Source organism: Aethalodelphis obliquidens, unplaced genomic scaffold (genome assembly GCF_003676395.1).
Source record: "Aethalodelphis obliquidens isolate GAN/ISIS:26980383/991018 unplaced genomic scaffold, ASM367639v1 scaffold1, whole genome shotgun sequence".
NCBI lineage: Eukaryota > Metazoa > Chordata > Mammalia > Artiodactyla > Delphinidae > Aethalodelphis > Aethalodelphis obliquidens.
Window position 1 is genome coordinate 10277095 of NW_020837945.1, and position 17836 is coordinate 10294930.

The 17836-nt window shown below is 46.8% G+C and overlaps 1 protein-coding gene across 4 annotated transcripts in view; it reads left to right on the plus strand.

Annotated features, from left to right (window-relative positions):
* Nucleotides 1-17836, plus strand: part of RUNX1 (RUNX family transcription factor 1) — a 244355-nt gene that overhangs the window by 168756 nt on the left and 57763 nt on the right. For all 4 annotated transcript variants that reach the window (XM_027100709.1, XM_027100727.1, XM_027100736.1 and 1 more), the window contains one exon: nucleotides 12183-12287. In XM_027100709.1, coding sequence (XP_026956510.1) covers nucleotides 12183-12287 — 105 coding nt within the window. The remainder of the gene's footprint in view (nucleotides 1-12182; nucleotides 12288-17836) is intronic.

Below are 17836 nucleotides of genomic sequence, written 5' to 3' on the forward strand. Positions count from 1 at the left end.
TCAGGCAAAGCCCACCCTCCGTCATTGGTCCTGATGTGAGTCCCACTTTCAACAGAGATGTATTTCGGTCCATGTTAAGAACTGAGCTTGCCATGGCATTCCTGTTGCTGGTGCCGATTTGGGATTCCAGCCCATTCCAGTCTCTATTAGGCTATATCGAGCAGCGTATCCCACTTAGGAACTCCATTTTATGTCACTGAACTTCCTCCAACGAGGGTTTCAGGTAGTTGAAGGACCCATAAATCAGAAGGTGATCCCAACAACCTCCTTCGAGAGGCCCGGTGGCCATCCTGCCACTGGATTCAAAATGCGTTTCCTCTGGTTTCCTTGGTGAAGAAACATTCATGTAGGCGCCACTTAAACTGTGTTTTTCTCAAAGATGTAAGTAAATTTCCTGTCTGTTTCTCAACTTAGATGAATCCCTGCTTTTACCTTGGGATTTAAGAGCGTCATTAAGGAGGTAGGGGCAGCCCGGTCTGCAGAGCTGCACCCTCCCCGCAGCTTCCGGATCCAAGGATGCTTCTGGGTCTGGTGAACGGGAGGTCTGGCCAGCACCCTCGTGGGTGGTGTGTGGCCTTAACTGAGTCACCTTATGCAAACAAAGGAAACTCTCCTTGGCTCAAACAAAGGCTGTACACAGGAATACAGGCATTTGAGCACAGTTGGTGAACTGTGTGCTTATCAGATCTCAGCAGAGAAGGCAAGGAGGGATGGGCCTGTTTGTAGGTGGAAACACTCCAGTTTGCTTTAGGCATTGGTTTTGGGTTTTTAGAGATGTTTTTCCTTCATTCTATTTGAAACCATTGTATGGAGTAGTCACTATCTATCTATGTATCTATCTATCCATCTATCTGTAATTAATGACAAACAGTCTAAACTCATATCCTAGTACAGCTTTGGCCTCTTTACGTGGTGTGTTTCCAGTACCTATGGCAGTTGGGTCTGTCCAGATGTTCTGCCTTCCCCGTCCTGCTTGAAACCTCAGGGCAGGTCATAGTTGGTAGATCTTATCTATCAGTCTGCCTATCAATTTGGTCTCCCTCGGTGGGTCCCAACATTTGGCAATATCTGAAGACATTTTTGGTTGTCACCCCTGGGGTGAGGCGCGCTCCTAGCATCTAGTGGGTAGAGTGACTCCCACAGCACATAGGACAGCCCTACCCCTGCAAAGCATCAATCATGCTGAGACGAGAAACCCTGGGCTGGCCTCACACAAATGATCGTGATAAGTCATAGAATGTCTCCTCTCTTCCCTAACACTTTCTTCCTCTTTACCAAACTCATGAAAAACTTCAGTTCACACAGAATAAAAAAACAAAAACAAAAACGAGAGAGCATCACTGCATATTAGTCTTTTTCTAAATATGAAAATATACTAGAGTTCTGTGTGCATAGGATCGCACCATCTTGGCATCTCCTGGGTTGGAGGATGTGTGGCAGCCAGAAGTAGAGGCTGCAGGTGGAGGGGGCCACCCGGCAGGGAAAGCTCTCCCTCGAGGACTCCCCCCACTTACAGCTGCTCCCTCAGGAATACCACACAGGTGCAGGTCCACAGGGACCATCAGAAATAATGAAAGTGCACGCTGGCTTCTCGTTGCCATCCTCCTCCCCATCAGGCCTCAGTCAGGGGCCACAGATCCGCTAATCCAGGAACATGAATTGATGTGAGTGGACAGTGTCCACTTGAACTAAAAAGGGCTAAAAGCAAGGTCCTGGTATGCATCACTGACCAATACCTTACAGACTCCGAAAAGGAGTCAGTTTGCACACCCAAGGGCAATGCATGGAAGGAGTAGGGACGGGACAGAGGCTGATTTGTCGTCCATCCCTAGGAAGCCCTGGTTTGCTGCCCACGTGTTAGGTGTGCAAGGACCATGGACAGACAGAGGGCTGGGTTCTTCTGGAGCCTTCTCCCACCTGCCCTTACGTGTTGGTTCTGCTATCACCTATTTTCTATAATACAAGAAGATTCAGGGGAAGACGACTTGAAAAAAGTCTGAAAGAAAGAGTCCTCTAGGTGTTCTCATTGAATCACAGTGGTGTCTGCTACAGGTGGAATTTCTTGAATTCTTGAATTTTGCTGTGACTGCGGTCTCTAGTTGTTTGTTTGCATTTACTCTGCAGGGGCCCTCACTCCGAACTTTCCTGCCCCTTCTATTTCCTGTAAGTTTTCCTCAGTAAAGCAACCAGCTCCCAGGTTCGGCGTGGAGATCAATTGTGTGTCGAATCATTTGAGACCTGGAAGAGTTAGCTATCCTCCTGGGAATTCCCGGGCGGCGTCTGAGCTGGGCTATACGGAGCCCACACGCTGCCCACGTTCTGGGAAGTGAAGGTCACTGGGGAAGGAGCTTGGGAACAGCTGTGGCAGGCAGGCGCGCACTGGTGCACTGCGTTGCTGGGACCCCAGTGCCAGGGAAAGGATGAAGATGGACGTGGGACTCCCCAGGAGGTGGCCTTCCAAGAATTTTCAAAACACAAGAGATCCCGCCTTTAACTAGAACAGCACTGTGTGGTATCACCAGTCACTAGACCAGTGCCTGATACAGAGTGGGGACTCATTAAATATCTCCAGATGAGTGACTACCCCAGGACTCTGCCTTACTCTAGGCAGTAGAGCGTAGTGGTTAGCACATGGATATTACTGAATTCTTCCTGGGAGGACAGTGTCTCACCCTGGGCACCATCAACGTTTAGGGCTGTTTATTCTTTGTCGTGGGAGCCATCCTCTGCATTTTGGGATGGTTAGTGGCATCCCTGGCCTCTACCCAGTAGCCAGGAGCATTCCTTCCATGTCATTCATGGGTGGTGACAACAAGAAGTGTCTGCAGACTTTGCCAAATGTCGCTTCCTGGGGGAGAGGTGGGGGGAAGACACACTGATTGAGAACACTGGCTCAGAGTTGTGTGTCTGTGGGCAAGTCACTTGACCTGTCTGAGCCCGATTCAGCCTTTGTCCAAAGGGGGCGGGGTACAGTGAGGATTACCTGAAGTAACACAGACTTTAGGGGTTACTACTTTTCGTGGTAAGATCAGTTGCTGTGACTGACTCTGCAGGGAAGCTGACGGCAGCTCTGTGAGCTCCTAACAAACAATACAACCGGGACCTGCTTTTTTGTTTGTCTAAATGAATGACTTTTCTGAGAGGGAACATCAACCCTTATCCTGATCCCTCGGCCCCATAGAGCCAGCTCTCAGGACATGGAAGGGTTATTTATGCGCAGCGGGCACTGCGATTTCAGATCAGCAATGGAAGAGATGAAATTAAATATGTACTGTAATCCGAGGCACTGTTTTGCATGGGAAAAGAAGCTCTCCCAACTTAGTCCTTCCAACTCTTTTTTGCCCAAACATTAACAGCATGCAAATATTTATGATTCATACATGCCCCTTTAATTCCCAATCGTATTTTTACAATAAACACGGCATTTTCACAATGAAGCAGAATAATGCCTTTGTCCTGTTGCTGGGCTCCGCAGGCTGGCACCCAGCAGCATCACATTCTTCCTGCACCATAGTTGCTGACTCCACCCAGGTTGAGGGGAGTGTTATAGTGGTGCCGCGGCAGCTCGCCTTGGACCACCCTTCAGGGCATCCTGGCTGTTCCCCTGGAAGCCTTTGAAGGTTGTATCTCAGCATTTTCAGAAACCGCAAGCCAACATCCACACATGGTTTTCTTTTCTGGCCACATGTCAACAGAGAATCGATCCATCTGGCTGTTGCTTGGAGAGGTATCTTGCATTCTGCCCAAATCCATGGGCTATGGAGTCCACTAAGGCCATTGTGTCCCATTTAATAGTCCTCTGATTCATGATAACAACATAGAAACACACGCATCTATTTGTGACGATTCTGCGGGTCTTTGGAAGGTAGTGTGACAAAGTATGAGAAGGTGGTGTGCTTGCCGGACTCACTTAGATGTGCCGGCCTCAGTCTCCGCATCTGTACAATAGGTATGACAGTGCTCTTCATATGTACCTCAAAAGGTTATTAGGGTGATTAAAATGAGAAGGTGTGTGTAACAAAACAGGAAGAAAGAGCTATGACTCACCGCCGCATCGTTCTTCCTTCTGTGGGAGAGTCACTGAGGCAGGAGGGAAGAGAGTGGGCAGGAGGTAGCCCGTGTCTCCCTGAGTCAGAAAGTCAGGAACAATGCTATTTCCATTGTCCACTCCTCGTTGGCAAGGAATTTATATTCCTTTATCCTCCGAGGAACTTTGTAAAATTAGAGTGCCTGAGACACAGCAGGAATTTCATAAATATTCATAAATAAATGAAGGAATAATAATAATATAATCATCCCAGGCGTTTGCCGGGCAGCAGCCTGGTGATGGACCTTGTGTTCTCTGTTTTCATTAGTGAGTTGCTCACAGGCTTTGGACCCTGTTCGATCAGGGAAGTATAGTGCCCATGGCTACTTTATCAGAACTGTCCCCCAGCCACAGAGGTCATTTCATGGGGGTCTTTCTTTCCTTTATCAGATGTGCACTGTGTACCTGCTGCTTGCAAGGCACTGGGCTAGCACTGGAGATACAAAGGCCAGCTAAAGAGAAGCCACAGCGTGCCGGGGCCGGTGAGGGGCCCGCACCGTAGTGAAAGGAGTGACGGAAGCAAAACGCACAGCTGGGTGCATAGCCCACTGCAAGCTTAGGGGTCTCTCTGGACAGCTTGTCATCTCAGTGGAGATGTTTCAGGGTGACGAGGGGGCTACCAGCTGAAGGCATCAGGACGAGTGTCCAAGCACAGAAAACAGGGTTGGGGAGGAACACCGAGCTGGCCAAGAGAGCTGGTAAGGGCCTTGACATCCACATTGGGAATTTGGTCTGGCCCCCCAGCAGGTTTTAAGCAGGGAATTGACATCACCAGATACAAATGGTACGAAGATGCTGGGATTGCAGACTGAAGAGCAGACAGGGCTTTTTGGAGGTGCTTGGGACCTGAGAGACGGGATCCAAGGTTAGTTGAATTCATGGATGCCAAACCCGTGGACACGGAGGGGTCACTGTATATCCAGTTTGCAAACCCACCATTGCTAAATGTCTCCATGTCTAGAAATCAGCTCCCTCCAGGCCCCGCCTACCACACCCTGCAGCCTTGCCTAGACCTTCCTTCTTCTTCCTACTTGGCCTCCATCCCCACCTGCCCTCCCAGCTTCCTGCAGTAGAGCTATGGGTGCGAACAGCCTGGCAGGCAGGCACTGAGGACCCTGACGCTACCTTCCCTCCAAAATGCCCCCCTACCCCCCCATCCCCCACCGGGCCTCTCTGCCGTGGTGGCATGTGGCCTTGGGCTGTATGTTTGAGGCACTGGGCTATGGGCAGCAGCAGGTCAGGGCTAGGATGAGGCCAGCCCCAGGAGGTCACTTTGGTCACCTGTCCTGTGTGGCATTTGGCCCGTTGGGTGGAAACTGTGGAATTGGGGTGTGCCAACCAAAGGGTTCTCCAGGATGGAAGTACAGGGCAGCAGGCGTGGCCTTGACCTAAAGAGGCTGTGAATGCAGGGTCTTGGAGGTGTTTGGGCTAAAAGGATTAAAACTTGGTTCCTCATCCGAGACGCTCAGGCACTGGGACACCGAAAGAAAAAAGGAAGATCGGAAAGGGGCCATGACATCTGGGGAAAGGAAGTGCAGAAATAGCGTGAGAGCATCATGCTTCTTTGGGGTTCGGTAGTGCGCCTCATGAAGAGAAAGCCTTGCCCATCCAACCCTTTAGTAAAGCTGGGCTCACACCCATGCCACCAAAAGGGAGAACTGAGCCTTCCAAGTGAAGTCAGACCTCATAAAGAACCAGCTGTCAAACGAAGTTTACAGAATAATCCATTGATCCATTTATCACACATTTTTTTCTTACTGCCTCAGAACAGAAAATGCAAAGATTAATCAAACACCATTGCTGTCCTCGCACAACTCATTTTTGTAGACCAGCTCCAGAGAAAACACTTGGCATGTTTTTGGTTTTCTCTAAGTAAAACTGCTATGTTTCAAGTGTTGCATCATACTCAACGCATGCTGTTTTTTACGGAAAGCTTAGTTCTGTATTTTCAGCCCCTGACTCTCAGGCAACTTCGCGGGGTTATCCTTGTACCAATAGCTGGGGCCTCCCCCGTACATTTCGCCTGCGTGGCTGCGGGTGCCATCGGTAAGGACATCGTAAACACCGGCGCTTTACACCCAAGTGGACACCCACCGACATCGCCGCCTCAATTCAATGCAGAGAAACCGGGAGAGTCTGCACAACTTAGAGAATCTGTCCTCTATTCAGAAATCCCCAAATAAATAATTATACAGCCCCACTATCAAAAATAGTGGGAAGTGTTTGGGTAAGGAAATGGATGAGCAGAAAAACGTGCACTTTGGCTGTTAGGTTGTTCCAGCGGAAAAGCGAGAAACATAAATTAAAGGTACTTTGTGAAAAATACCCCTGATTCAGGTTTCTCCTGGAATCTGAGGGTTTGTTCATTATAATACTTAGTTATCTGTGATTAAAATTAGACCTGGCACAAACTACATGGTAAGAGGAGAAATCTTCCTGCAACATCGCAGAATCTTTTGGGATTTCCAGAATTTGCAAAGAGCAAAACTTGAGCCTTCCCTGGCTTTCTTGGTTTTCAAAAGCTGCATTTTTATTTTTTTTTTCTGACTTTCCCTTTCTCCCTCTCTTGGGTGTTTAAAGTGTGTGAGCATGACCGGTTTCCCCGCAGAGATGCACAAATGAGTGGAAACTGTCGTGATTTCGTTTCCTAAGCTCTGCGACCCCCTCAGCACACGGTCCTCCGTGTGTACAGCCTGCCCTTGCGTGAAAAAGGGCAAGTTTCACACCCCGTCGAAACTGGCCCAAAAAGGAGAAGATGACTCATGGGTCCAAACCTTCACCAAGGAGAGTGACTGAACCAGAACCCAATGGCTGAGGAGCCACCGCAAGTGGCTTGGCTACCCGTGAACCAAACTTAGGGAGGGGCGATCACAAGAGGACGGAGGGAGACACCCATCGCCATAGGAAGACTTGGCCGCGACGTGACAGGGCACGAGCTTCTAAGGGCGTGAGATGATCTTGAATCGCCTTTTCACCTTCTGCTCCTCTCCCCACCCTCGCCCTTGGGGAACAGGTGCCCATTTGCGGCAATCCTGAGGTTTCGCCACTTCCCAGATGTGGTGAGGAAGTGGCGTGGTGCCCTGGGCCCTTGCGGAACTGCAGCATCCCGCCATGGCTTTATGAGACCACAGCCGGCTGCCAGAGTCCAGCAGCCCCGGGGCCTGTAAATGTGGGACCTAAGAAAGCACAGACCTGGGGCTCTGTCACTGCCTCACCCTGGAGAGTCTGTTATGGCAGCAAATACCCAGGAAGACTCGCCCCGTGACCTTCCTCCCAACTAAATAAAGCACTTAGGATTTTGCACTGGCATTTGGATGAACACACTGGCATCGAGGGGGACCACACATGCTCTGAGGGGAGCATTTGACCCGGCTTGTTTGTAAAGTGGACCAGCCAGTTGCAATTGTGCCTTACAAAGGTCGCCAGCTTGTGGGAGTAGGACTGACGTTGAAGTGGAAGTTCCAGTGGAACGTGCAGTTTTCCCCGATGGGTCTTTAGGCCCCATTCTGCTGCCTGCGTTTGCTGAAATTCCTAAAGAAGAGAGGATGGGCCTGGAGGGGCTCAATCGGCACCACCTACCGCACGCTGAGGCTCACCTCACCTCCCACCATCAGACCTCAACGTCGATTCACCACCAGCTGCACCTCACAGGATTGCCCGCAGCTCTGGTCTTTGTGGAATCATGTTTGTCACATCTTTAGTGATAATTAAACTGATATTTGCTGATGCATTATTTCATTTAATTTGCATAACAGCAGTATGAGATGGAAGGACTGTTATCACCCCTATTTTACAGATGATGAGGCCCCCAGAGAGGTTAAGTAACTTGCCCAAGGTCACACAGCTAGCAAGGTGCAGAGCTGAGGTTTGAGCCCAGGCGGTCCTCACTGTTAACTAGCACCGCATGCCTTGGCATTTCCACAGGGTTGTATAATCAAGTTCTTGTCTTTTGCTGCTTCCAGGCTTAAGTCAAGACAGCCCTTCTCTCCTTCACTGTTTCTTCCCGCCTTCTTATTCAGTCCTGCTGTTTGTGCTTCTGAACAGCATTCCTCCTGGACACCACCCGCCAGAACTCATGGTGCTGTTTGGGTGAGGTTTCCGTGAGCAGGAGAAGGAAGGTCTCAGGGACCCCCTTTCCTTAGCTCCCTCTGCGGTGAATCCCCACGCAGGGCAACTGTGACCCTGCAGCTTGCCCCCTGGGGAGCCCAGGGCTGCAGTCTTTCAGCAGCACAGCCAGGGGCACCTCTGCTCACCCCATGGGCCAAATCCAGGGCGGCAAGGAGCCTTCCGGCCTCTCCAGGCAAGGACCCGCTCAGGCTACAAATGGGAACATCAGCTCTCTGTACGGCAGCCCCATCTGCCAACCCTGGAGTTAGTCCCAAAAAGCCGATTTCGCTGGTTATTTAGACGATCCGTCCTCCTTTGCTCTCCCCTACCTTCTTACTAGCCTGGCCACAGCTTGCTGAGAAAAACACTTGAGAGGCTTTTGCTCTCCACACCCACACACTTAAAATACCAGGCCCATAGGTCATTTTGATGACGGAATCTGGTTAATAACACGCATGCTGTAGGTGCAGCTACCACTGCTGCAGGTGCTGGCTAAGAAGGGCTGCATCTCGGCAGGGGCAAGCCGGGGCGTGGTGGGGGCGTGGTGGGGGCGTGGTGGGGCGTGGTGGGGGCGTGGCCAGGGCGGAGGGAAGAGGACAGAGGGCATAGTTCCGAGGGTTCAGTGTGCCCACTGGGTGGCTGTCCCCAGGTGTCAAGTCTGGTGCCAGGTCTGCTCGGAAGAATACAAGGAAGCAGATGGCAGAGTTCTCCTGAAGTGGAAAAATGTCACACACACCTATGAGCAAAATGACATCTCTTATTGCCTCTGTCTATGAGGTCATAAGCAGATGTCCTGGTGCTCAAGGCTGTAAACAATAGTCCGTTGTGCAGGACGCGAACCGGAATACCCCACCTTCGTGAGCCACAGTTACTGTGGCCCAAATGCCCCACCTAGTAGCTTTTACTGGACAGACACTTCTTGACTGCACGTAAAATGATGGGCATAAAATAGTAGAATTATAATTACAAGCAACGATTTCACAAATATTCCCTTTGGTTGAATTTCCTTCCCGATTCAGTAGGCCAGTCTGTGGTTAACCAGGGTAAGCGCCAGGAGCCCAAATTCAGCTCAGTTAGAAACTGCTTTTGAACTATAACCCAGGCTTTCAATTAGCTGTTGAGTACAGTTTGGGTACATTAGTGTCACCAGGACTGTTTTCGCTTTTGGGGGCAGGGGCAGAGCATGGAAAAGGTACCACGAGTCTGGATTACTGGTGCTGGTACCACTGAGTCTGAAGGTAGAGATTTAGGACCTCATGACAATAATGTGAAGCACAAAGCTGGAAATCTGGGTTTTCCATGTATCCAAGCTGTGTGACTTTGGACAAACCGCTCACCCTTTCTGAGCCTTAGCTTTGCTACCTGTTAACCAAGGACAATAAAATCTTTCTTGTTTATTTCATGAGCGTGTTGTGAGAACCCAATAAAATAGTATATGGGAAAGTGCTTGAAAACTTGTAAGTTTTACACAGACCTGAAAAGGCCAACATTAGGAAGACAGTGATTCTCTGGTGTCATTTAGGAATTCAAGAGTAGGATGGTTGTAAACTTATGGTTACCAAAGGGGAAAGGGACAGGGAGGGACAAATTAAGAGTTTGGGATTCACAGATACATACTACTATATATCAAATAGATAAACAACAAGGACCTACTGTATAGCACAGGGAACTATATTCAATATCCTGTAATAACCTATCATGGATAAGAATCTGAAAAAGAATATATATGAAAAAGTATATATATATGTAACTGATCACTTTTCTGTACACCTGAAACTAACACAACATTGTAAATCAACTATACTCTAATAAAAAGTTTTTAAAAATTAAGAAAACAAGAATAGGATGGTTGTAGGAGGGCCGCCACAGGAGTGGGACTGTTTGGGGGGTAAAACCCACAGGTACAGAGAGAGTAGCTGTCACTTGTGGTGCCAAGACTGGAACTCTATGACATTTGGTGTCTGGACTGAGTTGAATAGCATTCCCTAAAAAGTCATGTCCGTGGGTGACCTCAGAATGTGACCTTATTTAGAAATAGGGGCTTTGCAGATGTAATCAAGTTAAGATAAAGTCATACTAGAGTAGGGCAAGCCCTAAATCCAGTGACTGGTGTCCCTGTAAGGAGAGGGAGATTTGGAGACAGAGGACAGAGAGGGAGGGAGGCCACATGAGGAAGGAGGCTGAGAGTGAAGTGATGCTGCCACAAGCCAAAGAATGCCAGGGATTGCTGGGAACCGCCAGAAGCCAGACAAGGCCAGGACAGATTCTTCCCCAGGGGGAGTACGGCCCTGTCGACACCGCAACTGCGTCAACACCTCAGCTTATTGTCTCCTAGCGCTGGACACCGGAACTAGGAGACAGTAAATTTCAGTTGTTTTAAGCCACCCAGTTTGTGGTAATTTGTTACAGCAGCCCTAGGAAGGAAATATAGTGTTTTCATGGAATCTCTGAAATGCTGAAGTTGCAGGCAGCCGGGGAAACACCCCTGGCACAGGCACACGCCTACACACGGAGATGGGCACCGGGATTGCATCTAGAAGATAAAACCAGGGACTTCCCTGGCAGTCCCGTGGTTAAGACTTCGCCTTCCAATGCAGGGGGTGTGGGTTCCATCCCTGGTCAGGGAGCTAAGATCCCACATGCCTTGGGGCCAAAAAACCAAAACATAAAACAGAAGCACTATTGTAACAAATTCAGTAAAGACTTTAAAAATGGTCCACGTTAAAAAAAAAAAAAATCTTAAAAAGAAAAAAGAAGATAAAATCAGAGTTAAAGGTGACATTGTATGTATCCCATGAACGCCTTCATTTTGCAAACCAGGAAGCTGAGATCTGGAGAGGTCAAATATTGGTACAGGAACCTAAATCTTCTAACTCTCTTGCAGGAAGAGCTGTGCCTCTCTCTCTCTCTCTCTCTCTCTCTCTCCTCCCCCATACACACACACACACACATACACACACACACACACCTTTGAATACCATGTGCCAGATGCTATTTTAATGATTTTACTCATATTAATTCATTTAACCTCTCCCCAAATTCGATAAGGTAGGAGAAGTTATATGTACCCATCTTCCATGTAAGGACACTGAGGCACAGGGAGGGCTAGTGACTTGTCAAAGGTCAGCTAGCCAGAATTCAAAACCAGAGGGCATTCTCTGAACTGCTTAGCAAAGAAGAAATGCTTTTAAGTAACTAATGTATTTATATATTAATACTTTTATTATAAATTATACATTTCAAAACAATTTTTAAAAATTATTAAAAGCATTGCATTCGACCTATGCAATGAAGACATGCTTGCATTTCTTAAGCATGTATAAAATGCTTAGATGGAAATCCATCTGCGTATTTATGCTAACAGTTGTCATTGAATCTCAATCTGTCAGCTACATGTCCTTAAATCCATTTATTGAATATAAATTTTGTCTGGCCAACCCCATGAGTGCCTATAATAACATCTGGCCTTTCAAAATAATATTTAGAATCAACCAGCAAATAGTATTTTTAACATAGAGAGAATCATTCCAATTTAGCCTAGCCTCAAACTTAGGAATTCTATCTTTCCTAATCCTTGGAGGTACAAACAAGTTTAGAGGGCAAAGACAGAAATGGTTTCTTTTGCTCTGAGCTTATTAAAAGGGAGGACCTGGGGGCAAGGAGTGGACGGCTGCCAATCTGCTCCTATGTCCCTGGGGTCCCGACCTGAAAGAAAACACAACTGAATCTCTCTTGATCCTGTGTTATTCATGACTAAACAAAAGCCACGTGACTAAGGGAAGTGTCACATCTAGACAACGTAGATGTACATTCCAAAATTTAAGCAAAGCCAAACTCAAAGGAGTATTGGAAAAACCAGTAATGCGTGCTGAAGTCCTGCCACCTTTCCAGCGTGAGGGCTGGAAATCATAAATTAATTTTGAATTACCCAGCAGATATATTCAGGCCATTGCCTCATTCTTCGTTGCTCTCTTTTGTGTTCCAACAGGAAAGAGCTTCACTCTGACCATCACCGTCTTCACAAACCCACCACAAGTTGCCACCTACCACAGAGCCATCAAAATCACAGTGGACGGACCCCGAGAACCTCGAAGTAAGTGGGCCGCCCCCCGGGGCTGGCACCTTCCCTCCCAGCTGGTACGCTCAGGCACCAGAACCCTTGTGTTCCATCAGCATCACTCAGATGTGGCTAAAACTTCTGCCACAGGGAAATGTCAGACCCCTGCAGGGAGGGAAAATTTTCCTTTTGACACTCTCGCTCCTCAAAGTTGTCTCTGAGCGCTGGTACAGAGAGAGTAGCTGTCACTTGTGGTGCCAAGTGACACCTTGAAGCATCTTCTTGGAGGGCAAAAGGAAATCAGGCTGACTCAAGTGCATGTCAGAATCATTTCAGGACTGCATGGGCCTAAGGACCGAATACGTGGTAAAGTTCAAGGAAGATTGGCCAGGGGCAGAGGTGGTCAAAAGAGGCCAGAGGGTCAGAGTGGACCACAAGGGGCTGATCACCATCCATGCTGGCCTTTTATTCACTTGGAGGCTGGAGATGAAATCTATGAAAATGACCCTTTCCTTTCTGTGCCACAGATCAAAATCTTATTACAGGATTGTTTAAAATAGAGCATGGGAGGGGAGAAGAGTGCCTGAGAGAAAACCAGTAAATATAGAAAGAGGGTACAAAAAAAATAGTTCCTGTGAGGAAAGCTTTTTTATAAAAGGAGTGGGGTTGTTTAGTCTGCAGAAAAATGTCTTCACGGTGACTTAATGACTATCTTTGAGTAAACACACAGTAACAGTTTTCCAGAACCACACCCTTCCCTGGGATGGAGGCTGGGTTCCAGTTCCAGATCTGTGGAGCTGACTGGAGCCCCCGCCCAGCATCTGCATGCCTCCTAACCATGTCATGCCCCCGGTGGAAAATTAATATTCTCTATTAATTTTTATAAAGGGTGGGGTTGAGGGTGTCAGAAACAGGGCTTCCTACCATGCCAGCAAGTTGAGATACAGGGATGACAGGTCGTAAAATGAAGTGGTTAAGAATTTGGGTTCTGGGGCAAACAAGTGGAGTTCCGGTTGAGGCTCTTAAGCCTTCAGGAAGTTACGGAGCCTCTCTGAACCTCAGTTTCCTCATCTGTAAAATGGGGATAATAATGGGAGCTTCTCTGTCAATTTGAATGAGACAATGCTGTATATGCCCGGCACAGAGAATGAACTCAGGAAATGCCAGCAGAGCCTCCCTGCCTGCATCTCTGGCTGCTGCTCTGCACCCCCTACCCCAGGACCATTCCTCCAGAGGACCTGCCTGGTGCCTCTGGGGGCTCTAAGGTCGCCCCTGGGGCGTGGCTCTCTGCAGGTCATCCTGTGAGCACCGCAGCTCATGGCAGTCTTTCCTACAGTCCTGGCCACAGTCTCATGGCATCTTGATCACCCGCTAGAAACATCCTGGGTGCTGCCTCAACCTTCCCCATAGCCCAGAGTGGGCAGAACCCAGCAGAGAACCACCACATCCACCAGGGACACCCCCCCTGCCCCCCAGGACATGGTGTCTGTTCACCATCTCCTTCGTGCCATTTGCCTGCTCCGTGACTCGCGTTATTTCTGACCTCATTTCCCCCTGGCAGATTTTTCTCTTTAAGCGCCTGGAGATGTTCTGGCCATATCCGGGCTCAGGAAACTCTGGGACTTGGTAGCATCCCCTGATTCCAATTTCTGTGTGAAAAGCAAACCACAGGCTCAGAAACACACAGTTCCAACCAAACCCAACTTGGGAGGTTTCCAAAGTAGGAATGGCAAATTGAAGACTCCTAGTGACCCTGCATTAAACATAACAGACACACCACACAGGTACCTTGGTGCTTGCAGAGGACCGAAGAGGAAGCAGGCTCAGATTACAGCAGGCATGGGATTGGGGAGCCGGCAGTTGTGAGGTGTAAGGCAATTGACCTTGAGGGTAATTAAACTTCCAGAAAGGCTCACTCAGGAGGCTGTAGGTTCCCTATCTCTAAAAACAGAAGCAGGGAAGTGGGGAGGGGCAAGATAGAGGTAGGAGATTAAGAGGTACAAACTACTATGTATAAAATAAATAAGATACAAAGATATATGGTACCATAGGGATATAACCAATATTTTATAGTAACTATAAGTAGAATCTAACCTTTAAAAGTTGTGGATCACTATGTTACACACCTGAACCTTATATAATATTGTACATCAACTACACCTCAATAAAAACATTAAAAAAAATAAAAATAGGAGCAATAGCCACCTCTGGGACAGTTCAAAGGTAGACCTGCCTGGAGGAGGAAGCTTAAACCAGGAGACCCCTCCCTATACCTTCCGCTGCCCCTCTTCTCTCAGGCATAATGAAGGGCAGTTTTTGCCCCACAGGCAGTATTTCCTGTAACATTCAAAGAACTAATGGTGGCTGAGCTTTGGAAAACGAATGATGGCCGCTTGGATTTTTAAGAACTGGCAGTCAGAAGGGAAAAACATGTGATTGTAATGGCCCGCCTGTATATACAGTTGACTCAAGAAAACAGTCATTATTGGGAAGGGCTCTTTGAGCAGGCAGAAGGGATTTGCTCCAAGAAGACACCCATTTTTACAGAGTCTTTCCTGCCAAATGGCATTTGGGGTCTAGGGAAAATTTAACTTAAAAACCAAATTAAGTTAAATGAATACGTATACGTATGCTATAAAGAGGTGTTAGAGGCCTAGGTGGGTAGTCTCCATTTCACAAGGGACTTCTACACAAAAGTCAGATGCACACAGTCTCCCAGGGTGACTTAGGTAATGCTCACTTTTCTGTTCACTCTCTGAAGCAAGGCAGGCCTAAAGGCGTGCTGTTTTCTTACGATTACTTGAATGTCTTGATTCAAGGTGGGAACTACTTCTTTTGATGAAACTCTGCTCACAGCCAGTTTTGTTCTGTGTTTTTAAGAGAAAGTTAACAGAATTTTCCCCTGGCTTTACTGAGATATCATTGACTTATAACACTGTATAAGTTTAAGGTTTACAACATGATTATTTGATATATGCATATATTGCGAAATGATTACCTCAGTAAGATTAGTTAACACATCCATCACATCGTATGGTGACAGTTTGTTTGTGTGTGTTGAGAACTTTTAAGATCTACCTTCTTGGCAGTTTTGTTGTTAACACATTATTGACCGGGGGATTTTTGCAGAAACTAACTCCTGTGGCCATAATACACGTCTCTGGTCAAAAATGTGTTGACTAGAGTCCATGCTGAACATTAGGTCCCCAGAACTTTTTCATCTTATAACTGGAAGTTTGTACCCTTTGACCCATTTCCCCACCCCCAAGCCCTGGCAACCACTGATCTCCTCTCTGTTTCTGTGAGTTTGTTTTGTTTTAGATTCCGCATGTAAGTGAGATCATACGGTATTTATCTTTCTCTGCTTGGCTTATTTCACTTAACGTGATGCCCTCAAGGGCCATCCATGTTGTTGCAAATGGTAAATGTCAGGATTTCTTTTTTATGCCTGAATGATATTCCTGTATGTGTGTGTGTGTGTGCATGTGCATGCGTGTGTGTGTGTGTGTGTGTGTCACGTTTTCTTTATTCATTGTCTGTTGATAGATACTTTGGTTGTTACTATGTCTTTACTATTGTGACTTATTCTTTCTAATGCAATTTTAAGAGAGGTCATTGCACAGAAATTCGTATGCCCAGGCGGTGTCAAATCTATGGATTAATAACACCTCCCAAGTCCCTTCTATCATTATTATGGTGCTATGAATTCTGGGTGATTCTGGCAAAATGGTCCCAGCATCACCAAGGTGAATAGTTTTGAAAAGTTCTTTTGTTTCATGAAATCAATGACTTTGAGAGCTAAAAGGGACCTGAAAGAGGCTTCAGGGCTAATGGCCTCCTCGATAAGGGAAAGCAGGCCCAGAGAAATGACATGATCTGCTTAGGTTGGGAGAAATAGTTGGTGATGAAGCCAGGATTAGAAATGAGGAGCTCCTGATGCCTCATCCTGTGCTCGTATCCATCCGTCTGTCTGTCCGTTCATGCATTCACCTCCCCGTCCATACCACACCGTCTACACCTCATCTATTCTAGGCTCTCTGACCCAACCTCGGTATCCTCATTTTCTAAACGAGGTGTTGGCTTATAGGACTTCTCACATGTGTCCCGGCTCTAAGATTGTCTAGAAAGGGCAATTGTTGGCGCTGGATTGCAGGCACGGCGCCTTCAACGTAAACCATTTGTGCAAAACCAGAAGGAAAGCTTATCTCATTCAACCTGCCAGTCAGGTCAATAAGAACAGGACAAAGAATTAAGAAACATGCCACAGCTAGTCTGCTGGCTGGGCCAATGGGATAACTTGATGTTTCCCAGCCATCTTCCTGGTTTTCAGTGGTGAAGTTGTAGCAAAAAGAGTCTTCCAAAGAGAATTGAAAATATTTTTCATTTCGGATGGTTACTTGCCCTTTGACAGTAGCTGACCTGCCTCTTAGTGAGTCAAGACTTGTTTTTCCCACATTCCACAGGATTATTTTTACATCTCAGATTAATAGAGAAATTATTAATTGTTGAAAAATTAAATTTATTACGGAGAAAGAACACCATCAGAAGCTATCTCCTGCTGGGATACTTCTTGCAAGCAGCAATGTGGGGTCTGTTTTCAGTTTGTAGGTAGAACATTTAGAAGCTTGTCAACCTATTAAAAGATAGTCTTCTCTTTAAGCATGAAAGATAGAGTGAAAGGAGTTTTCAAGAAAAGGATATTTGAGATTGTTTTTATGTTTTTGTTTTTTGGGTTTTTTTTACTATTTCAGGGGATCTAATGGAAAACTCTAGCTCTCAACCCATGTGCCTGTAATTTAGCCCATGTGTCTGTAATATGACAATATTGAGATACTGAAGCATATTCTCTGTAGATATTTCACTAAATAATTTGAATGCGTGAATTAATTCGGTGCTATAGAGGAAGATATTTGGCTGATGAGGGGTTGAAGAGTAGTTGGGACCCCAATGACTGACCCAGTGATGGGGGGCCGGGGAGTGGGGGAGATGTCCCAGTAGTGTGGATCGTGGATTGGACATTCTGATGGCACAAGCCATCATCTGGCTGGCCAGGTATCCGTTACATCTGGAACACTGAGTAACTAATTAAAAACTGAAAAGGTTCTTAAAACAAATATTGGCCATTTCTGGGACAACTTCTGCCCTCAGGTTAAGGGAGCCCTTCACAGTAACTGTTGTGTCTGAGCCCTTGAGATGCAGAATAACGGATAGCCAGGTGGCGCCGTTACTTTAAAACTTCGGAATATGCTACTTTCTGGGACATTAGCCTTTTTGCCAACTAACTATAATACTATTTTATGGGGAGTTACAGTTAAAATAGGTCGATTTAAAATACGCTTAATTCCCCATCACTCAATTGCTTTGTTAAGGACTTTGTTGAGAGTACATCACACAACTATAACTTTCTTCTATGATATTGAATGTAAATTGCAAACCTATAATATATATAGAGAGAGAGAAGAAACAGGATCTTTGTTTATGACAGTCATGTTTCAAGTGAAAAAGAGGAATGCATGACAGGTACCCATAAACTTATGGTGCTAATGGACCTAAAAATGTTTGAAATCAAGTTTGTCCAGAAAAGA